General features: G+C 56.2%; 2 protein-coding genes across 4 annotated transcripts in view; one reads left to right on the forward strand and one right to left on the reverse strand.

Annotated features, from left to right (window-relative positions):
- TTC23 (tetratricopeptide repeat domain 23) overlaps positions 1-23,547 on the forward strand; it is a 995,109-nt gene that overhangs the window by 205,699 nt on the left and 765,863 nt on the right. The gene's annotated exons all lie outside the window — the stretch shown is intronic.
- Positions 1-23,547, reverse strand: part of AEN (apoptosis enhancing nuclease) — a 111,348-nt gene that overhangs the window by 1,445 nt on the left and 86,356 nt on the right. Inside the window, exons 2-4 of one of the 3 annotated variants that reach the window (XM_084869283.1) lie at positions 3,820-3,861; positions 2,020-2,581; positions 256-456 (exon numbers count right to left, since the gene is read on the reverse strand). In XM_084869283.1, coding sequence (XP_084725409.1) covers positions 256-456; positions 2,020-2,517 — 699 coding nt within the window. In that variant the 5' untranslated portion in view covers positions 2,518-2,581; positions 3,820-3,861. Of the gene's footprint in view, positions 1-255; positions 457-2,019; positions 2,582-3,750; positions 3,941-23,547 lie in introns of those variants that run through there. The other 2 variants (XM_084869282.1, XM_084869281.1) reach the window with 2 other exon arrangements.

The following is a 23,547-nucleotide window of genomic DNA, read 5'->3' on the forward strand; positions in this document are numbered from 1 at the left end:
GCTTGAAGAGCAGGGGCATATGGAGGCGACGGACAGCAGGAGCAAGAGTCAGGAGCTGCCCTGACCAAGGCTTCATCTCTGGCTGCAAAGGCAGGCACCGAGCCTGGAGCTGGGGGGACAGACCTGGAGAGGGCAGCCTGTAAGAGGTGTACCCCGGGAAGAAGGGGGCTCGTGGGGCCCACCTGCAGGGAAGTTAGGCCTGCTTGCTCCCCCCTCCCCCCCCCCCCGACACACACACCAAACACACACAAGCACCTGGATTTTCTTGTGTAGCAGCTGCTGGGCCAGTTCCTTAAGCGAGACGCGGGCGCGGGTGTGCAGGCCGGGCTGGCTGAGGAGGCTGGGGACGTAGGTGGTGTCCCGGGTCTGGCTCCGAGGGTGCACGTACTTGAGGGCCTTGAAGTCGTTGTGCAGGGCGTGTCCCACCACCACCTTGCCCTTGAGGAGCTTGAGGATCTGTGGGCAGAGAGGGGAGTGAGGGAGGCCCCACTGTGGGCGGCCCAGCCCGGGGTACAGATCCCCCTGGAGGGAGGCAGCGTGGACAGGGCGGCCAGGGGCTCAGACCACCACGCTGCCAAGTGTGAGTCCAGACCTGTACCTGCTGCTTAAATACGCAGGGTCGCCCGGCCAGTGTGGCTCAGTGGTTGAGTGTTGACCTATGAATCAGGAGGTCACAGTTCGATTCCCGGGCACATGCCCAGATTGCGGGCTCGATCCCCAGTGTGGGGCGTGCAGGAGGCAGCTGATCCATGATTCTCATCATTGATGTTTCTATCTCTCTCGCCTTTCCTCTGAAATAAATAAAATATTTTTTTTTAAAATGCAAAATGTCCCAACATGACCGTTACATTAGAGCACGATTTGAGAACGTGTGATTTTTGCCCTTGAGAAACACTAAGTGAATGCAGGAAGCCACACTCGGTGAACTGAGCCTCGGGGGAAGGCACACCCCTCAGACACCCCCCCAGGGAGCTCTGGTCACCGGTGTGAGGCCACAGCCACCTCACCTGTGTCCCCACTTCCCGTGTGATTTCAGGTGACTTCCTGGATCACTGCATCGGAACACAAGCTCAGCCCCTCTGACAGCTGCTCCACCAGGAAGCTTCCGGTCTCTTTCAAGGTAAAGTGCCACCCTTACTGGGTGCGTGTGGGTATTGGCTGTGTGCTTGCATTTCTTAACCGTTTCTTTCACATTGCCAGACTGGGTACCGCTGTCCGGTGTGCAGGCCAGGCCCTTTTATTTTTGCTGCGTCGCTGTGACATGTTTTGAGTGTTGTGTCCCTAACCCCATTTCCCCATAGGCTCTGAGGGTTTAGTGCCAGTTTACACAACATGGTGAGTTTCAGGCCCACGCTCCAGAGCAGGGGTCCTCAAACTTTTTAAAGTGGGGGCCAGATCACGGTCCCTCAGAGAGCTGGAGGGCCGGACTATATGAACTACTAATTCCTACTGTAACACCTCGGCTGCGCTCACTGCCCAAAAAACCTGGCGGGCCGGATCAGACTCCTCTGCGGGCCGCATGTGGCCCGCGGGCCGTAGTTTGAAGACCCCTGCTCCAGAGCCTCCGCAGGCGTAGAGACCTAAGGAATCAGAATTCCCAGAGGGATCTGGGACAAGAGCCGAGATCAGCAAGGCCTGAGTGTTTCTTATGGCGCGTCTGGGGATTCCTGGCACGTCAGATGGTCCCAACCATTCATTCATTTTTTTCAAAGCCCTGAAAAAGGGACCTAAGGAAATATACCACAGTACTGACACCTGATGGGCAGCACTGTCTGTGGGCCTGAGGAATGTCGTAGCGATGCGATGCTTTTGTGAGAAAATGTAAAAGGTAAACAGCCTGACACCCGGCGGCTGGCACGGCTCTCCTCGGCGATCCGCATACACAGGTTGGGACAGAAGGAATCCCTTGTTTGGAGAAGTGAAACTTTCCCAAGCTCTCGCTTCCAGTGGCTCCGTGGTGACTCAAGCCCAGGGCCCCTTCCCACCCGTCACCGACCCCGCCGCCGCCGCCGGCCTCACCTCTTTCTGGGCCGCCTGGAAGGGGATGGCCTTGCGCATGTGCTGCCGAGTGATCCCGCTCCAGCGGGTGCGGTAGTCCACGATGGGCATCTCGGGCCGGACGTACTTGTCATAGAGGACGTCGCCATGGTAACTCACCACGGAGCAGCGGGCCAGCTCGCTCACCCGCCCGCAGGGTCCGGTGCCCACCATCTCGCAGTCGATAGCCACGCACCTGCTAGGCCAGGGCCCCGCGGGTTCCCTGGGGGAGGGCTTTCTGTGGCAAGGGGCACCTCCAGAGTCAGCCCCGGGGCCCTCGGTGCCTGGCGGCGGGGAGAATGCTGGCTCCGGGGGTGAGCTCTGCAGCCCCTGCTCCTGCAGCAAGGCCTTGCGGGCCATGAACCGCTGGTGCTGCCGGCTCTTGCGCTTGTGCTTTCTCCGGAGCACATCCTTGGCACTGGGGCCGGGCAGCAGGGGGCACGGGCACTGGGCAGGCTCCGCGGCTTCCCTGGATACCATCCCAACCTGCTGTCCACTCCGGGCGCGGGAGGCCTGGGAGGTAACCTTCCAACGGGGCAGCTCCCTGGAGAGAGAGCACAGGGCAGAGGGCCTGGGTGAGGATGGGCCAGCCACCCTGACTCCTTCCCTCCTGCAGTGTCTCCTGGGCTGAACCGAGGACTTATTTTGTTAAGAACTGCCCTCATGCAGTCAATACCACATGCAAACCTTTCTATGGAATCACTCAATCCTCCCACAACCTCAACCAAGTATGACTGTCCCCACCAGAGGCCCGGTGCACGAGTTCCTGCACTGATGGGGTCCAGCTGGCCTGCCCCAGTGAGGGCTGATGGGGCCTGGCCAGCAGTGGGGAGGGGGCCCAAGGGGTTCGGTGGGCGCCTACCTACAAGCACCTTCCTCCTGGTGACAAGGCGCACACTGGGCGGAGAAACACAGGACCCATCCCTCTGCCTCAGCCCAGCCCAGGGGACAAGGCCTGCTGCAAGTCCAGACTGAGGCTGACCCCTGTGGGGCTTAGGGCGGTTGGGTTGGGTCAGCGGCCTCGCAGCAAAGGCCCCACCAAGTCAGAGCCGCCTGGGGCATCAGGGCCACCCACCTGCGGGCGGATCCCGGAGCCTGTGGGCGGTTCTAGGCCCCACCACTACAAGCAAGGTGCACCCTCAAGCCGGGGTTTGCTTACGAAACAGATGAACTAGTTAGACACGTTCCCAAAGCAGCTGGTGGCCGGAAACAACGCCCGTGCCCAGACCTAGCCGCGCACCGTAACCGTCATTTGGAGGAAGGGGGCCCCTCGAGGACCTGGGAGCTTCGGAGCGCGCGACCCCGCCCCCCAGCCAGGGTCCGACAATCGCCCGGATTTGGAGAACCTGCTGGATTGGACCCGAGATCCTAAAAAGTTCGCAGGACACGGGAGTCCCGGGAGAGCCCGCCCCGTCCCCTCCCGCAGCCGGCGTCCTCCCGCCCCCCCACACACCCCGCCCCCGCCCGGGAGTGACGCGGAGGCCTGGCCACGCCCAGGGAAGGGCTCGGGCGTCGGTCACTCCCGGGCCGCGGCGGCCCAGCCCCCGCCAGGCCGCGGCCCATCGCCCACCGCCCATCGACCCCTCAGGCTCCAGCCCCCGAGCCGGGCGGGGACCCGGACAGGCGGCGCCCAGGCCCGGCCTCCCGCCCGCCGGCCCGGAGAGCCGGTCGGCCAGGTCGGCGCGGCCCCCACCCCCACCCCCCGCCGCAGACCTGGGTGGACACACGCGGGGCCCCACGGCGGGGACTCGCCCCGCCGGCCCCAGAGGGTCCCGCGATCACCTGGAGCCGGCGCTTCCCCCGCCCGCACGTGGCGTCCGGACGGCGACAGGTCCCACTTGCCCGGGCAAGCCCCGCTCCGCCTGCCCGCCGATTGGCTCGCTGAACTGCAGCTCCCGCCTAAGGCCTCTTTTGATTGGCTCTCTGGGAGAACCTGGCTCTCTGCGGATTGGCGCGAGACAGGAAAAGGGGCGGGGATTTATGGAGGGGCGTGGCTTGTGCCTCCGGCCGGCCGCGGCCGCGGGAAGTTTTAAAAAGACCGAAGTGGAGTCGTTGCCCCTGGTCCTCTCTCTCATCTCGGTCCCCCGGCTCCAGTGCACCCCGCTCCCTGGGTCGGGACGTGGACTCCTATGAGCATTGTGCGACCGAAGGCAGGATAGGATGGATTGCGGAGTCCACAATGCTACCTCCTCGGTTGTGGGCATTCAGTGAAATAATATACAGGATGGGCACTAAAGAAAGATTTTGCTATTTTTTTTTAAGTTTATCCTTTTGCAGTACTTTACTCATAAGTTTTACTATGTGCTGAGCTCTCGGATACACAGGCTAGGATACACAGTGCCTACCTAGTTGCTCAGATCTGGGGAGGTAACAGCATGTTTAAAAGATAATTCAGTGCAACCCCGAAAATATTGAGAACAATAAAAAGACAGTTCACATTTATTGTGAGCACGGTGTGCCAGGCAATATATGAGATATGCACTATTGTTATTTCCGGTTTACAGCTAAGGAAACTGACACTTGGGATTAAGGAGAGCCCTGGCCAGTGTGGCTCAGTTGGTTGGGTGCAGTCCCATGCACTGAAAGTTGCCAGTTCCATTCCTGGTCAGGGCGCATGCCTGGGTTGTGGGCTTTCATAGGGAGAGGGAAGGAAAGGGGTGGGGGGTGTGGGCAGTGTTCTTGCTGGTTCCCACAAAGATCTTGGTGGCAGTATGTTGAATCCTTCTGCATCCGCCGAATTCCTGTGGTGGTCCATCTCCTCTCTGGACAGGAACTGGTACTGCTGGTCCCTGCAATTCACTAAAATCGAGGTGTTTGTGTGGGTCAGAAGTCCGGGTTCTATGCTCAGGGTTTCTCAACACTGAGATCAAGATATCCATGGCCTGCCCTGGCCCAGTACTTCAATTGGTTAGAACATCATCCCAATATACCAAGGTTGTGGGTTTGACCCGGTCAGGACACATACAAGAATCAACCAATGAATGCATAAATAAGTAGAACAGCAAATCAATCTCTCTCTCTCTCTCTCTATCTCTATCTCTCCCTCTCCCTCTCCCTCTCCCCCTCCCTCTCTCCCCCCACCTCCTCCTTCCCTTCCTCTTAAAAAAAAAAAAAAAAAAAAATCTCCCAAGGCCAATCTTTCCCCCCCAGAAACTTGGGGCCTTCTTCCAAGCTAAATCAAGCTATTGGCTGAATTCACTTTCTTTTATTTTTTTAAATATATTTTATTGATTTTTTTTTTTTTTACAGAGAGGAAGAGAGAGGGATAGAGTGTTAGAAACATCGATAGAGAGAGGGATAGAGTTAGAAACATCGATGAGAGAGAAACACCGATCAGCTGCCTCCTGCACACCCCCCACTGGGGATGTGCCCGCAACCAAGGTACATGCCCCTGACCGGAATCGAACCTGGGACCCTTCAGTCCACAGGCCGACGCTCTATCCACTGAGCCAAACGGGTTTCGGCCTGAGATTCTGATTTAACTGGTCTGGGCGGGCCCAGAATTTAGCGATTGTCAAGTTCAGATGATCCAGTTTGCTGCCAAGGTCAGGAAGTGCCTCTAAGGCGCAGTTACCTATACAGTCCACTAGAGGGAGCTGCTTCCCTGCTTTTTTGCGGGGAGGCAGCTGTGAGCGTGAAAAGATGACTGCTAGGTGAACCAGTTAATGTCTTTCTCATCGAAATCATCACTTTTAAAGCGTGTAAACCAGCGTTCACAAGGGTCTTGAGATGGAGCATGTTCACCATAAGCTTCCAGAAGTATACAATAACTTTCAGCAGCACTTTTTTTCAGAATAATGAATTAAAACTTCCCGCAAATGCCCTTTTTTGGCATGAAATTCAACATTTTTAAGCGTAAAAATATCTACGATGTTAACACCTTCAGAAAATTTGACATGGGAAGTTTTGAAGCTTGTTGTCGATACAACAAAATAGCATACATATCAAATCGCATATATACCAACATAGGTGTCACTCCAGCTATTGGGGGGGAAAAATCTGCATTATTAATTGGTCCACCTGGTAGACCTGGTCCATCCAGTTAAGGTGAGGGGTAACCAGGTGCCCTGACACCTCGTTTACCAACCCTTTTGTGTTCTGAGAATGTCTGTTTTGCTGATTGACCTAGTAAGCACAATCTCTCTAAGCCTTGATTCCTGCATTTTTAAACCCGGGGGAGAGATGGGCTTGGCCTACATACATGAAGTCTTGTGAAATGCACAAGGTGCTGATGTGGACACGGAAAGGATAAGCCTTCCAATGGGATAAGACTCCGCTATGATAGGGGAGGCGAATAGAGAGATGGTGGTTTTCATTCATTCCTACTTCATGGAAGGGTTGCCATGGGTGCCTCGAAGCTGTCAGTCAGCTCAGTCACATCTCTGGGCCCGCCCCCTGAATTTCTGAAAAATCACGGAAGAGGAGACAGACGATTATTGGGTTTGTACACATGCCGTTCCATATTATGACTCTCCTCTTAATTACCATAGCGACTAGCATGATCGATGTGATGCCGTCCATTTCACACATGAGGAACCTGAGGCTCAGAGAGGTTAGGTGACTGGCCCAAAGTCACACAGCCCGAGCCAGGACTGGAACCTAGGTGTGTCTGAGTTCAAAGCCAGGACACCCTCTTCCCCAACTTGGCCCCCCCGGGAAGTGACCAGCTCCCTGTTTCACACCCCGGTTCATATCAACAGGGGCTCTCTCGTCCATCTCTCCGGTCAGGAATGCACCCGTTTCCTTCCCAGGCGTGTCTCTGAGGCAGGATCTCTCCCCCTTTGTCTGGATGCTGAGGGCTGCCTGGGAGACATGGCCCTGCCCTCCCGCTCCCCTCCTGCTCCCTTCCTGCTCATCCAGGCCCTTCTTCTCCCGGGAGGAGCAGACACCCGCTGACTCGCACCAATTTGCAGCCTCCTCAAGTGCGAATGAGATTTCTGATGGGACCAGCGGCCTCCGGGCTGCAGGCAGGGCCGGGAGCAAAGAGGACATGTGAGAGGCAGGAAAGGGGGAAGCAGAGGGCCCGTTTGCTGGAGCGGAAGGAGCCATGAGGCTGTGACAGCAGCAGTGAAGGGCTGATTTGGCTCAGAGAGGTTGAGTGCCTGGCCAAAGGTCACACAGCGAGCAAGTGGTACCAGCTCAGCTCCTGGTTGCAGTTTTAGGGTTCCCGTAAGGAATACAACTCCCAAGCAAGTTCGATTTATAAAAGGTTTATTGTTCTGTGTTTTTTTTTGTGTGTGTGTGTGTGTGTTTTTGCATCTTTAACTTTTTTTATTTTATTGATTGATCGATGGATGCATTAGTGTTCTAAAGGAAAGACTTCCCCTGACTTCTCTGCCTCTGGATCGGCTGCTGATCGGCCCTTCCCTTCTCTGGCCTCGGGGCCCCCGGGGTGCCTTGTGCCTGGCATGCATGCGGAGGAGACAGCACACTGGGAAAGGGGTGAAGAGGGCATTTGACTTTATTGCTTGAAAACCGTGTCCCTGGAGGGCCTCCTCCCTGGGTCTTGACGACCACCCTTTGCAACGGGATCGCTGCTTCTGCCGGCACTGGTGAGGGGACTGGGCTTCCCCACCCCAGCTTTCCCTCGGGGCTCCAGGCAGATTCCAGAACCAAGACATTCCCTCTGCACAGTCCCCTCTCAGCCCGGGTGGAGGCGCCACGCCAGGGCAGCTCCAGGCGGGTGTGTGCTCCCTGCCGGTGCTCAGGCACCCAGCATCCCAGCGTGTCCTTTAGGGGCCCGCACAGCCGTCCCTCCTGCCAGCCGGACCGTGAGCCCCGGGATGCGGGCTCCAGGGCCCCTCATACTGTGGGTGCCCAACCCCAACCGGCTGTTGGGGAAATCAGGGAGTCACTGAGGGGAGAGCTCTGGGGGAGAGGGCCAGCCCCCCCGCCCCCCCCCCCCCCCCCCCCGGTCCCAGGCTCTCCACTCACACCCTCTGTCCTTGTTTCTGGGAGATGCCCCGGCGTGCTGCCCAGGGGCGTCCAGGGCGGTGTTTTCTAGGAGACAGAGAACGGAGGGAACCAGCCAGGACCCGCGGCCACCCCACTGCTGCCAGGGCCTGCACCGTGCGGCAGACTGGGACTTGTTGCTGATGCAGCGAGACAACAACAAAATCACTAGTCTTCCACACGGGGCCGGCCGTCCGGGCGCCGCTGCTGCCCAGAGGCGCTGGGACCGAGGCCCTGCCCGTGCCCCAGGCCAGCCGCCCACGCCCCCACCGCCCGGTCCATCCACACACACACACACCCCCGCCCCCCCCCCCGATTTCTCTACCGCCTCTGCTCAGGCGAGGAGTTCTTATTTTGATTTTTTCCCAGAGTTTAACATACTTTTTTTTTTTTTTTTTTAATTGATTTCAGAGAAGAAGGGTGAAGGAGAGAGAGATAGAAACATCAATGGTGAGAGAGAACCACGGATCGGATCATCTGCCTCCTGCATGCCCCCCCCCCCCACTCTGTCAGTCCCCCCACACACACACCTGCAGAGCTACAGACCCTCCCAGTGCCCATGAGCCCCAGTTCAGAATGGAGACGGGGTGCGGGGCAGCGGAACAGAGAGGAGAGGCAGTGGGGGAAGGGCTGTGGGTCCGGGGAGGAGGCAGGGAATCCTGTCCCTACACCCCCATTGGGCCGGGGTCTGGGCTGCCTGGTTAATGCCCCCAGCCCGGGCGGATGGGATGGGGGAGAGGCCAGCCTCTAATAGCACTAGCGGGGCGTATCCGCTTCTTAATTAGCAGAAGCCACAGCGGCCTGGTGGCTGGGAGAGCGGGGCCCTAATTGTGTTTCTGCAGCAGCTGAAGGATAATTACCCTCCCCTGTTGGTGCCGCCTTTAATTTTTTTTTTTTTTCTTCTCCTTTTAATTGAAAACTCTCCCTCGGTGGCCCAGCCCTGCACCCTCGGCCTGTTCTCTCCACCCAGAGCGGAAGGAAGGGCTTGCCTGGGCCCCTAGAGGGGCACCGGGAGGCGACCGGCAGTGCCCAGTGCTTTCGGCGGGCAGCCCTGGACATGTGGCCCCAGAAAGCCCGAGGGTTCTCCTGTGGGGGGGCATTTAGGAGGGGCGCTCCCCAGGAGGCTAGGACCCCCTTTTCTCCACCCCAGGTGGGGCGCTAGCTCTCCCACTCCAAGCTACAGGGAGCTGAGGCCCCCCCCCCCCCCCCAACCTGTCTAACCAAGGATGGAGAGGAATTTGTTATCTTTGGTTTCTTTTAAAATAAATGCTGCCGGGCCAGCGTGGCTCAGTGGTTGAGCATCGACCTAGGAACCAGGAGGTCACAGTTCGATTCCCGGTCAAGGGCACAGGCCCGGGGTGCAGGCTGGATTCCCAGTGGGGGGCGTGCAGGAGGCAGCCAATTAGTGATTCTCTCTCATCATGGATTTTTTTTTTTCCTTTCTCTTCCTGTCTGAAATCAATAAAAAGTATATATTTAGAAAAATGAATGCTGATCTTTGCCGCTTCGGGTGTCAGGTCTCAGAGACAAAGGCCTGGGCGCTCATGTCAGAGAACGGGGCTCCCCAAGGTACAAGGTGGGGGCCAGCGGAGTCAGCCTGGGGGTGTGCAGCGGAGTCAGCCTGGGGGTGTGCAGCGGAGTCAGCCTGGGGGTGTGCAGTGGAGTCAGCCTGGGGGTGTGCAGTGGAGTCAGCCTGGGGGTGTGCAGTGGAGTCAGCCTGGGGGTGTGCAGTGGAGTCAGCCTGGGGGTGTGCAGTGGAGTCAGCCTGGGGGTGTGCAGCGGAGTCAGCCTGGGGGTGTGCAGCGGAGTCAGCCTGGGGGTGTGCAGTGGAGTCAGCCTGGGGGTGTGCAGTGGAGTCAGCCTGGGGGTGTGCCTGGGAAACAGGCCTTTTCCAGGGAGCTCTGGGTTCACCTCCCAGGGGGTGGCAGCTACGCTGACAGGTGTTACAAAGAGCGTCTGCACAGAATCTTCCTCGCAGCACTAAGGAAGATGCCCTTGAACCTGACAGCGGGCCCCGCTTTGCTTTCCGACGTCCTTTAACTCTGGGTTCCGTCCGGGTTCGGGGAGGATACAGGTGTCGAAAGAGGCCGCTGGGACCCCCTCCTCGAGCCCCCCAACTCCCTCTCCCCACTTATCGTCTCTTGCCTCTGCATTTAGAGCCATCCCCTTAGCAACGCTGGTTGCCATGGTTTCCTTCCTGCCGGGGATCCCCGAGCCCCTCCCCTCTTTTTCTTCCTGACAGTAATGGGTGGCAGGGATCCTCCGTGCGGCCACTCCACATAACCATGGTAACAGTGAACCGAGCCTCCATTTACCCGTTGTGGAGAGAGCTGGGGCCTAGGAAGCATCTGGAAGGGAGAGGTGGGCGGGGGAGGGGGGCGGTCCAGGGCTAGAGCTGCCATTGTCATGAAGAGGAAGTTAAGAGACTTTTAGCCCTGTGGGCGTGGTTCAGTGGTGACAGTTGGATTCTGGTCAGGGCACATGCCCAGGTTGGGGGCTTGATCCCCAGGAAGGGGCGTGCAGGGGGCAGCCGGTCCTTGATCCTCTCTCATCAGGGATGTTTCTATCGCTCTCCCTCTCCCTTCCTCTCTGAGATCAATAAAGATATTTAGGGGGGAAAAAGGAGGGAGAGACTTCTAACACTGGTCAGTAAGATTGGCTTCCAACACCTGTTGAGCGCCTCCTCTCAGCCTGGCCATGCTCTAAGAACCCATGGTGTTCAAGACACAAACCTGGTATGGAAGGGCTCACGGTCCCACCGACCGCTGGCACAGAAGGTGGCACCATCAGGGTGGAGCACCCGTCCACTCCCAGCATGCCCTGCAGCCACGAACCGAGAAAAGACAGACCGAGGAAGAGCGTCTGTACTCACATCAGGGCGTCCCCGGGGCTTCGTCAGGGAGCTTCTGTCTTGGAAGAGAGGAGGCCTGGACGCCCCCTCCCTGTAGGGAAGCAGAGACTAATGCCTGCAGCCCTCCATAGGGCTCTTTGGGGCCCTGGCCAGTGTGGCTCAGTGGATAGAGCATTGGCCCACGGACTGAAGAGTCCCGGATTCAATTCCTGTCAAGGGCACGTTCCTCAGTTGCAGGCTCCATCCCCGGCCCTAGTCAGGGCATGTGCAGGAGGCAACCCATTAATGTGTCTCTCTCACATCGATGTTTCTCTCTGTCTCTCCTCCTTTCTTCCACTCTCTCTTAAAAAAAAGGGGGGGGGAGGGAGTATTCTCGGGTAAGGATTAACAACAACCAAAAACCTTCCCTGTCCACCTCCAGCGCCTTAAGGGACCCCCTAATCTCCAGTTCCCGTATTTCCATCACCTGCCTGCCACAGCCCCCGGGGGAGTGACTGGGCTGCACTTACACTGAATTAGAGGGTCCTCATCCCCAAAGTGTTCACCAAATCCCCCGGGGGTGGGGACCCCTTCCAGAGGAGAGGACAGAAGTCCTGGCTCCTCAGTGGGCTGACCCCAGTCACCGGCACTGATGTGGGAAGGTAATACTGGTGTATTCTAACATAATAAAGACCCTTAGAACAAGGTGTGTTCAAGTAAGCTACAAATAACAAGGTAGCAAATTCATTCTTGCCAATCAGATGTCCCCAGACTAGCTAAAAGCTAATCCCAGGTCCTGGGGCCCAGAACTGCCGAGTTCCACCTTCTGCTACAGGATGGAATTAAGGCTCACACAATCATTGTGGCTACCCTGCTCACTCTGCTAGTCAGAGAGGGATAAATGGCACCCTCTGATTGGTTGACCGGGGAATACGCACCCACCAATGAAAGAAGGCTTCTCCCTTGCCGGCCAATAAGATCTCAGTTCTCTTCTTGAAAGGAAAGTAGACCCTTTGTCTATAAAGAAAATGAGCAGATAATATATATTTTTAAAAGCCGCTGTTGCTATGGGACATGATTGATGTGATCAGTGATAGAGAATTCATAAAGGCAGGCACTTCTTTGGGAAGGAAAAAAAAATACAAAAAGCATGCCAGCTGTCTGGTCTGGATTAAAAAGAAGTTGCTGTATAATATGAGAGGGGGAAAGTATTTTAATGTAAATCTTTCCCAAAATGATACTCTGCCAATTATTGGAGGCGTTTTTTTTTTTCTTAGCCTTTAATTTGGATTGAAATGATAATGATTTAACTTTATATATATATTAGCGATAGGTGAACGAAAGAGTGAAGCAGGGAAAAGGAGAGAAACGTGTGTTTACTGGCACAGGGCATCCGGGATAAAAACAGGCTAGTTATTGCTGGAAATATTCATTTCCTCTATTCCTGTGTCGGCAAGCGACAGCCCAGCTTACGACAGGCTTTGTTCTAGATGAAAGAGTGCACAGAACACAGCTTGTCCTGTAAACGTATTGGTGATCTCCCCCCCCCCCCCCCACTTAAACCGTGCGTAATGGTACAGCTGCCTTAGGAGAATCAGGAGTGAGATGATCTCCCAGCCCAGGGTTACAGATGGACACAGAGGGGCCAGGCCAACAGGTGAAGCGTGGGTTGGTGTTTGTCAATCAGAGGGAAAAGGAAAAGATCAGAGGAGGAGAAGCTTGGAAGTGTTGCATTTGCTAATTATGAAGGCGCTGGGGAGCCAGTATCCTGTCCAATGGGAACCAGAGCCAAACCCAGGAGAATGTCTCTCTCTTCCAGAGAGACCCTGGGGGCAATTTCTGGTCTCCCTCCTGTTCACCCACCAAGAGCAAATGTGTCTTTCTCATTTAAAGGGGGGAAGAAGATGAGCCGGAACCAATTTGGCTCAGTGGATAGAGCATTGGCCTGTGAACTGAAAGGTCCCTGGTTCGATTCCGGTCAAGGGCATGTGCCTTGGTTGCGGGCACATCCCCAGTAGGAGGTGTGCAAGAGGCAGCTGGTCAATGTATCTCTCTCATCGACATTTCTAACTCTCTATCCCTCTCAATTCCTCTCTGTGTAAAATCAATAAAACATTAAAAAACAACACTCAAAAAAAAAATAAAATAAAGGGGGGAAGAAGAAGGAGGTTCAATCCCTCAGCTAAAGGAAAGACTTCTTTAACGAGCAATAAAACCCTAATTGTAAATCCCAAAACCTGGCAGGGGAGGGCTCGATGGCCGCTCTGGAGGGAAGGGGAGGGGTGGGGAGGAGGGAGGGTCAGGGCAGTAGCTGCCTGCCCAAGCACCTTGACTCCAAAGGAAGAATCCACCCCAGCAGATATTTTTGCGGATTCAAGGTGCTCTCGTGTATAATTAGTGGCCCAGGCCCCTCCATTCACTGTAACCCAGGCAACAGGAAGCTGAGGGTGGTTGCCTGGCAACCGCACTCCGGCGGTTCGGTCCGCTCTCCTCCTCCCCCACCTCCCTTAGCCCTTTTATGATAAGGTCTCCCCCCTCCTCCGTGGCCGTTTCCTTGGCCTCCTTTGGCTAAAAATGCGGACCTTGGTGTTCATTTTGGACAGAATTCATCTACACACAGGTCTCCATGCCTCAATTGTCCTTTCTGCAAGAGGCAGATTTAGAGCTTTTAAAATATATATATATATATATATATATTTTTTTTTTTTAAAGTTGATTTTTTACAGAGAGGAAGGTAGAGGGATAGAGAGTTAGAAACATCAATGAGAGAGAAACATCCATCAGCCGCCTCCTGCACACCCCCCACTGGGGATGTGCCCGCAACCAAGGCACATGCCCCCTTGACCGGAATTGAGCCTGGGGCCTTTCAGTCCGCAGGCCGACGCTCTATGCACTGAGCCACACCGGTTTCGGCAGATTTAGGGCTTTTTAATCAGCTGCAGGAAGCTCTGGCCCCCCTTTCTTCCTGCCAGACTCAGAGATGCTGATAGTCGATTCTCTGGCCTGGGTAGATTGTGGGGGAGAAGGGGAGCAGGAGGAAATGGGGGCGGGGAGGCGGCGAGCACGACGTGGATGCGGTGATGCTTCCCAGCACACAGGGTCTGGGGATCTCCTTCGGCCCCTGCACCCACCACTGACAGCCAGGCGCCTCTCTGCTCTTGGGCACCAAGTTATTCCAAACTGGCCTTAGCGAAGGGGATGCCCTCCGAGGACCCGACCTCTCAACCCCTGGAGAAACAGGGGAGATGACCCCCCCCCCCGCTTCCTCACCTCGTGGCCTCCTCCTCCGCGTGGGGTCTGCGGGACCGCGAGCCCCGACAGCGTGGAGCTGCGCGGGCAGAGGCGCGCGGGACGCAGCTGGTGCGCTCGGGGCCGTGGCGCTGTCCATCCCTCTGGTGCTGAAGCCGGAGGCTCCCGTTCCTCTCGGAGGGGCTGGGGGCCAGCGCGGCAGCAGCGGGGACCCTCAGGCAGGCGCTCGGTGCGCCTGGGGGAAAAGGCGAGGCTGGCCGTGCTTGCACCTGCAACCAGATGCGCTTTTTTTCTGCAGACCGGGCTCCCTCCAGGGCGCATTCTCCTCGCCCTCCCCGAGCTATTGGGATTCTTTGCCGCAGCAGCAGAGGGTGGGAAAAGCCCTTCGCACGCGGGTGGATTACCCAGCCGCCTCCCGGCACTGCCCACGCTTCTCCTGCTCCCGGCGGCGGCTCTCCCGCGTCAGCTGGCTCCGTCGGGGACTCCCGGCGCTCAGATCTTGTGGCGGGTAAGGGAGGGAGGGAAGGAGGGAAGGAGGGAGGGGAGCCCGGGAACCCCAGCTCTCCGCTTTTCTGCGTGCAACCACCGGTCAGCCTGCGGCATCCGGGGCTGAGGAGCGAGCCGCGCGGGAGGCCAGGCGGCGGTGGGCTGGGGCGTCTGGGTCTGGACCTCGCGCGCGCGCCCCTGAGGCTGTGGTGCCGCGCGTCTCCGAGGTCAGGAGCCCGACCGAGCGGGCACGGGGGTTTTAGGGTTTCAGCTCCGGCGTGTGGGTGGACACGAGGTCTAAATGCCCACCATGACTCGAGCCGGCCGAGGACCCCCTAGGAGCGCCAGCCGCCGGGCTGCGGAGCGCCCTCCCCGCCTGCGACTGGCTGTGGGCTTGGGCACCTTTGGCAGATGCCAAGTCCCGCTTCCCCCTTCTTCCTCTGAGCACAGGCTCGTGAGTCCCAGCTCCTGGGATCCCCAGCCCTTGACCCGGGCGGGGAGAGTTGGACGGGGACCCAGTCCTGACTTTTTACCTGGTCGCCGCCGCCCAGAAGCAAGACAGCTGCTCTCCACCCCGCCGCCCGCTGCAGGGCAGGGGCGGGCACGGGGGGCGGTGGGGGGGGGTTGATGAAGATATTTGAAGAAGCACCCCTTGAATACTCACCTCCATCTGGTCTGTCCCAAGCGGCGGCCTGGAGGCAGGTCCGAGTCCAGTGTGGTCCGTCCTCCCGGTGCGGGCACTGAGGCGGGGCCTGGAGCACAGCTGCTTTAAAGCCCAGACCAACCCACAGGTGGCCTGTCAGGGCCAGGGACGTCCATGACGTCATCCAGGAGGCCAATGGAGTAGGGAAGTGTGTGTGTGGGGGGGGGGGGGGAGGGGGGTGTCAGCGCGCTTCACCACAAAAGTCCCCTGTGGCCATGGCAACCGCTCTGGGAGGTAATGGGGCTGGCAGCTACCTGCCTTTTCTCTCTGGGGCAGAAGCTGGAGTAAATTCAGCTCTAACTCTAGTGCTGCAGCCAGACTCGCCCTCAGGGGAGGAGGCCCTGAAGCTGGCCCCAGGGCACGCCTCTCCCCCTCTCCCCTGCCAGGCAGAGCATAGCTGGGGAGGAGACGCCCAGAGGGTGAGGAGACAGGAAGCTTTCTTTCACGGGGACCCTCCCCATTGAGAAAAGTCTCCACCAACAAACACACAGGCACCCCAAATAGAACAAAGACCTACATGTTCAGAGCTCAAACTGCAGACCTCTTGAAAGCTAACATAGGTGTACTGTTTGTGCACTTCCGTTGGGTAAAATATCTCTAAACTATGACCCTCAGGGCTCAAGCAACCGAGGAGAAATAGATACATTGGACTTCACATGTAAAACGTGGGTGTTTCAAAGGACACCCACTAAGAAAGTGGAAGGAGCAACCACAGAATGGGAGAAAATATTTGCAAAACGCGTATCTGAGAAGGGCCTCAAATCCTTAAAAAACTTTCACAACTCATTACCCAAAGGGTCCTGGGTTCGATTCTAGATAAAAGCCACACACCTGGGTTGCAGGTTTGATCTCTGGCCCTGGTAGGGGAGTGTGTAAGAGGCAACCAATCTGTGTGTCTCTCTCACATCGATGTTTCTCTCTCTCTCTCTCTCTTTCTCTCTCTCTCACACACACACACTCTCTCTCTCTCTCTCTCTCTCTATCCCTGTCTTCTCCCACTCCCTTCCACTCTCTCTAAAATCCAATGGATAAAATAACCCTCGGGTGTGGATTAACAACAAAAGAATAAAATAAAAATGGGTAGAGGGTGTGAATATACAGTTCTCCAGAGAAGGTTTACAGATAGCCAGCAAGCTCAGGAGAGGGCTTTGTGTGCTTACTCATTAGGGAAATGCAAATCAAAGCCACAGGGCGGCTACACTTTTATTTTTTATTTAATATGCATTTTATTGATTTTTTTACAGAGAGGAAGTGCGAGGGATAGAGAGTTAGGAACATCAACATCCATCAGCTGCCTCCTGTATACTCTTTTTCTGGGATGTGCCTGCAACCAAGGTACATGCCCTTGACCGGAATCGAAAAGCGGATTAGGGACCAGGGGGTTCCCTAATTAGGGAAGGGGAAAATGGGGAGTGGCTGCTAATGGCCGCAGGGTTTCTTTTTAGGGAGATTCTCTCTCATCATGGAGGCTCCCCTCTCTAAAAATCAATAAAAGCATATTTGTAAAAATCCCCGGCCCAAGGCTGTGTCATGATAGAAATTGATGCTTGGCCTTGGGGACCGCTTGTGTGTCCCAGCTTCTCTTTGCTCGGTGAGGAATGCGGACCTTCCTTTCCTACCTGATAGCATTTGGGTGAGCCTCAAGCCCGCTCACACACCAGAGAGCACGCCGCCAACAATAAACCCTGCCTCCCATCAGCCATGGCTGCCACGCAGAACGAAATGGCAGAGACATCATGATCTCAGAACGGCTCAGCCCGAGATTGATACTAGGAGCGCTCACGCTCATTTTGAATTAGGTTCGAGATATCGAGACGGCATTCCATTTCCCGTTGGTGGGTCCCCGGGGTGTTCCAGGCCTTGCAGATAAAGGCCGCTTGTCCAGAGGGCTGGGGAGAGGGTCCCCGCCTGCACGGGGAGCATTCATCACCCCGCTGGCGGCCTACCAGTCCATCCATCGGGGGGGCCTTCCGTGGAGACGGGCAGAGGCGGCCACGGAAGGCGGCGTGCAGAAGCCATTGGTTGCAGGGGTCTTCAAACTACGGCCCGCGGGCCACATGCGGCCCGCAGAGGAGTCTGATCCGGCCCGCCAGGTTTTCTGGGCAGTGAGCACAGCCGAGGTGTTACAGTAAGAATTAGTAGTTCATATAGTCCGGCCCTCCAGCTCTCTGAGGGACCGTGATCTGGCCCCCACTTTTAAAAGTTTGAGGACCCCTGGGTTATTGTCAGAAAGGCTGAGATTACAGGTGAGCCTTTGGCATCCCTGAGACAGGAGGACCTGCCAGACTTTCCTGCCAGCAGCTCATCCTGTCCAGCCCTTGGGAAGGAAATGGACGGAGTTAATTAACATTGGGGTGGGGAGGAGGGGGGTGGCACTCTGCCCTGATAGCCGAGGGATTGCTTAGGATCCGCACTGTTATTACGGACTTGAGCTCAGCCTTTCAGTTAGATTGGCGACTCCTGCCTCCTTGGGGGGAAGCGGATAAAGTCATTGTTTGCCCAGCATCGGGTGGAAATCTTGTTAAGCGCTCCGAGGACCTTGGTTTTTATGGAATTGTGTTCCACAGCTCACAGCGGCCTTGGCGGGGATTGCATTCTGAAATAACATTTCCTCTTGGTTAAAAAAAAAAAAAAATGTCTTGTTGCTCCCGGCGGCTCTGGAGCTCAGTGATCTTTGTGAGTTTTTGACTCCAGGATACTCAGGGGTGAACTGGAGGTCTGCAGTTTATAGCAAGCCCACACATATGTAATCGCTTAGGTCTTTATAGTTTATTTTATTATTTAAAAACTTTATATATATATATTGACTTCAGAGAGAAAGGGAGAGGGAGATAGAACCATCAATGGTGAGAGAGGATCATGGATGGGCTGCCTCCTGCACATTTCACACTGGGAATCCAGCCCACAAGCCGGGCCTGTGCCCTGACCCGGAATTGAACCGTGACCTCCTGGTTCCTAGGTCAAAGCTCAACCACTGAGCCACACTGCCTGGGCATGATTTCACTTTAAAGAAGAATATTACTTTTCTTTTTTTCTCAGTGCACTCTGCACAGACACCCCCAGCACACGCGCAAGCGCCCGCGCGCACACACATACACACACATACACACACATACACACACACACACACACACACAATCTAAAAAGACAGCCGGAGCCACGGGAGCCCACGTCAGCCACACCTTCCTCGCACCTCTCCGCAGAGCAGAGGCTCCCATTCAATAGCTGCTAACTAGGCTCTGGCCCTGGCTTCTCTCGAGTTTGCCTTTCCCGCAGGATCGTCAAGGTTGCCTGGCAACCACCAGCAGGTCGGCTTGTCACTCGGTTTCCTTCAAGAAAATGGCAAAGTGCTGTTCCCGTCCCCAGCCAGGCAGGGCCTAATTAGTGTGAACCGGGAATCAATCCCGGGGGGGTGAGGAGCGGGGGTGCGGGGTGGCGGGCACTCCGGGGCCCGCGTGCAGGTCATAAAAAAAAAATGGCTTCCTTTTACCCCTTCCCGCCTGCAGGAGGGGACCAGGGCAGGGCGTAGCCAGGACTGAATTTTACAGGCGCCTGTCTGAGCCACTGCTGAAGGGACGGGGGACCGTTCACCAAAGAAGGCCCCTGTTGAGGATGGAGACATGGCTGTCTTTATTTATTTATTTATTATTATTATTGTTGTTATTATTTTAAATATATTTCTTTATTGAGTTCAGAGAGGAAGAAAGAAAGAGAGAGAGAGAGAGAGAGAGAGAGAGAGAGAGAGAGAGAGAGAGAAACATCAATGATAAGAGAGAATCGCTGATCGGCTGTTTCCCCGCACACCCCCCACTGGGAATCGAGCCACAACCCAGGCATGTGCCCTTGGCCAGAATCGAACCTGGGACCCTTCAGTCCACAGGCTGAGGCTCCATCCACTGAGCCAAGCGGGCCAGGGTTATTTATTATTTTAAACATATAGATATAGATATATATTCTTATTGATTTCAGAGAGGAAAGGAGAGGGAGAGATAGAAACATCCATGCTGGGAATGGAGCCCACCACCTGGGCGTGAGCCCTGACCGGGAATCGAACCGGGACCTCCTGGTTCCTAGGTCGACGCTCAACCACGGAGCCACCGAGGCCGGACACACGTCTGTCTTTAAATACCTGGAGCTGGGAAACGCCGCAGAGAAGGGTTTGGGTGGTTCTGGGGGGCAGCACACCTCCTGCCGCCGCCCCAGCTGTGTTTTTTCTTTCTCACACACCATCGGGACAGCTACATACATACATACATACATACACACACACACACGGGTCACCTGGCGCTCCACGGAGCCCGACGAGATTTGCTGACAAAGGTGTTGTGCTGTCTTCCCAAATGCTGTGGTTTCCAGAGCCCGGAAGCAGGGGAGGGGCCGGGGGCTGATTGCCCAGCAGATAAGCTCCCGCAGGCTCAGCATTTGAGATGATGGATGGTCCTCGGGCCGCTGGTGGGCAGAGAGGGCCGCCCGTTTCAGCCCTCCCCTGTGCCAGCCCCAGCACCCCTGCTCTGCCATCTCCGCGCCTGTAAAGTCCCAGCAGCCTTAGCGAGACCCCACCCACCTCACGTTAGAGACCCTTGTCTCTTCTCAAAGTCGCCTTTGAACGCAGAAATCTACCCTCCAGCCCTTGGTATTTGGGGGGTGAGGGGGCAGGGGGGCGCGGTGTCCCGCTTGCTGGCCACTCTTGGGGGCCCTTGCAGCTCGCCAACTCCCAGGGGGTGGGCACGGAGGCCTGGGTGGCCCCGTGCAGAGGACAGAAGTGCCAGATGGCGGGCCAGGTGTTCAGCGGCTTAACAACCTTATCAGATGCCCAAGGGGCCCAGCCCCCCCCCCCCCCCCCCCGGGCGGACGGGGATGTTTGTGAAGGTGGCAGCGGGCGGCACCCCCTCCCCTTCTCTGCCCACCTCCCGTCTCTGCAACCCGCCCCTTGTGGGTCAGAGAGCCACCCCGAGGTGCTTCTCTGCCTTACGGCGGGCGTTCTCACCGCTGGATTCTCAGCGGGTAAAAGGGAGAGCAAAGCAGGGAAAGGGGCCCTGGCCGGTGTGGCTCAGTGGATAGCGCGTTGGCCTGCGGGCTGAAGGGTGCCAGGTTTCATTCCCTGTCAGGGCACATGCCAGGGTTGTGGGGCTCGATCCCCAGTGTGGGGCGTGCAGGAAGCAGCCGATCTATGATTCTCTCTCATCATGGATGCTTCTCTTTCTCTTCCTCTCCCTACCTCTCTGAAATCAATAAAAAAAAATATATTTTTTTTTTAAAAGGAGGGGGGGAAGGAGAGAAGGAAGGATGCCCTGTCCCTCCCTTCCAATGCCCTCTGGCCCCTCCCTGGCCCTCTGGTGCGTGTGGCCTAAGGTAGGCAGAACGGTGAACCTGGCTTAGCCACCCCCTTAGCCTCCTGCCCTCTGAGCAGGTCCCAGGCTGGGGTAGTGGTTGAGAGGAGGCCCGTGCTTGTGGGGGCCAGGCACCCCAGCCCCTCCAGCCGCCCCCATTACAGGGCAGAGTGGGGACGGGGCCCCGAGGACAGTTTGTCCAGTCACTGAGGCAGAGGGGATTGCTGGCGCTGGCCGGGGGACCAGCCGTTCCAGCCCTGGCCCCCCTCACCTGAGCGCCTCCCCCGTTTGATCGAATCTCGGTGTCTCACAATTACCTCTAATTTCATTGCTTTTATGGGAGGGAGAGTGCTTTTCCCCAGCAGCGGAGGTTTTTCACGTTCCCTGGGCTTTGGCTCCCTGGCCCCCAGCCCCTTCCTTTCATTTCCAGCCGTTCCCCTCTGTCCGGGCCCTGGGAGGAGGGGGGTGGGGACAGCGCGGCCCCGAGGTGGCCCGGGGCCCCTGGCTCACCGACATGCCCCACAGGAAGGAGGATACTGCAGTGCTCCCTGCCCCTCCTCCGCCCCTCCTCCCCCACATCCCAGGCGCATCTAGGAAGAGGAGGGCACCAGACACCAGGTTGGACTCATTCATTCATTCATTCATTCGTTCATTCGTTCATTCATTCATTCAGCAAATACATATTAGGCGGCCTCTGACATACACTAGGCACAGTGGTTGTCAACCTCTCTAATGCCGTGACCCTTCAATACAGCTCCTCCTGTTGTGGTGACCCCCAACCATAAACTTATTTTCGTTGCTACTTCATCACTGTCATTTTGCCAATAAAAGAACAACTTGTTTTGCCCAGCTGCTTTTGGCTCAATGGCTGGGCATCGACCCATGAGCCAGGAGGTCATGGATTGATTCCTGATCAGGGCACACGCCCAGGTTGCGGGTTCCATCCCCAGTAGGGGGCGTGCAAGAGGCAGCCAATTGATGTCTCATCGATATTTCTATCTCTCTATCCCTCTCCCACCCTCTCTCTCTAAATTCAGTAAAAATATATTTAAAAACATTATTTAAAAAAAAAAGAAACATGTGGACCTCGGGTAGGGAGCCCATGGAGGGAAGGCACCTGTGCACAGTTGATACGAATTTGGGTTTGAAATCTGAAGACTGACGAACTGCAAGCAGACACCGAGCGTTTTCTGCAAATAGCTTGTTATGATGAAGTGAGTCTCGTAAAGCAAATACAGGATTGGGGGGGGGGAGGGGGCATCAAGTGGAACCGAGCCTCAGTTGCCGCATCTGTAAAGTGGGGATGATAATGCCTAACTCACTGCGTCAGCTAGGGGCTTGGCTGAGAGGATGCAGGTGAAGTGATTGGCATAGGTCTGGCACACAGTATCTGCGTACCCAGTGGTGTGTTGTTTGGGGTCTTCAAACTACGGCCCGCGGGCCACATGCAGCCCGCAGAGGAGTCTGATCCTGCCCGCCAGGTTTTTTGGGCAGTGAGCGCAGCCGAGGTGTTACAGTAGGAATTAGTAGTTCATATAGTCCAGCTCTCCAGCTCTCTGAGGGACCGTGATCTGGCCCCCACTTTAAAAAGTTTGAGGACCCCTGGGTTAAAGGATTGGTGGTGGTGGTGGGGGTGGTGGTGGTGGTGGGGGTGGTGGTGGTGGTGATGGGGTGGGGTTGTTGGGGGTGGGGGTGGTGAAATACTTAGGGGAAGGCATGTCTGCGGCCGTGCAGAGGTGAAGAGAGCTCTGCCAGCCTCTTCTGGAAAGGGAGACAGAACAAGAGCCTCTCATGCCACGCTCCCACGCCCTCGCCTCGCGGCTAATGCAGGCCCCGGGCAGAGTGGTTAAAAGCTGAGGCAGACGAGCCACAGGAGGACGGGGGTGAGTGGCGAGAAAGCTCTCAAGTCCTTGAGCTCTGTCCCTGCCCCTCCATCATCTCACTCACTCGGGGACTCCTGAGAGGGACAGAGCAGGCAGGAGCCAGGGGGTGCGGCGGCAGTTTAGCACTCAATGTTCTTCCCAGGGTGCGAGGACATTGGGAGGAGCGGCGGGGAGTTAGACTCGGGAACATCGGAGAGAGGCGGGCTGCGGCGCCGGGGAATCACAGGGGAACATCTGGTGTGCTTGAAGGTGACCCCCCGCCGAGGCACCGCTCCGTGCGGACTAAAGACTGTTGTCAGCATTCAGCAAACATATATGTATATATGTATATGCATATAATTATATATATAAATTATTAAAGCATATTTTATTGATTTTTTTACAGAGAGGAAGGGAGAGGGATAGAGAGTTAGAAACATCGATTCAGCAGCCTCCTGCACACCCCCCTACTGGGGATGTGCCAACAACCAAGGTACATGCCCTTGACCAGAATCGAACCTGAGACCCTTCAGTCCGCAGGCCGACGCTCTATCCACTGAGCCACACTGGTTATGGCTAAAATTTAAATTCTTTATTGTTTAAAGTATTACATGAGTCTCCTTTTTTTTTTTTTTTTCCCCATTGACCTCTCTCTGGCTGCTCTCACCCCCATTCAGCAGGTCTTTGTTGGGTGCCCGTGTGCCTGGCACTGCATTAACCCTCGGGGATCAATAGTTGCAATACAGAAATGGTCTATCTTTGTGGTGCTGATTTCGGGCGTAGCCCAATCCAAATATTCCATTGCTTTTTGAGCAAAAGCATTCACAGTTACTTAGGTTCCTCAGCAAATGAAACGGTGCATTTGATGAAATGATGAAAAATTAATTTTTATTTTATTTTTTTAGAGAGAGAAACATTGATGTTAGAGAGACACATGAATTGGTTGCCTCCAGCGTGTACCCCGACCACAGCTGGGGGTGGTTAAACCTGCAGCCCAGGTATGTGCCCTTGACCAGGAATCCGACTACTCACTTAGCCACACCGGCTTTTACGTCTCTTTTTGCAAAGGTGCCCCCCAGCAGGCATAGAGACATCGCC

Source organism: Pipistrellus hanaki, assembly GCF_964339955.1.
Source record: "Pipistrellus hanaki genome assembly, chromosome: 21".
In the NCBI taxonomy this organism is placed as follows: domain Eukaryota; kingdom Metazoa; phylum Chordata; class Mammalia; order Chiroptera; family Vespertilionidae; genus Pipistrellus; species Pipistrellus hanaki.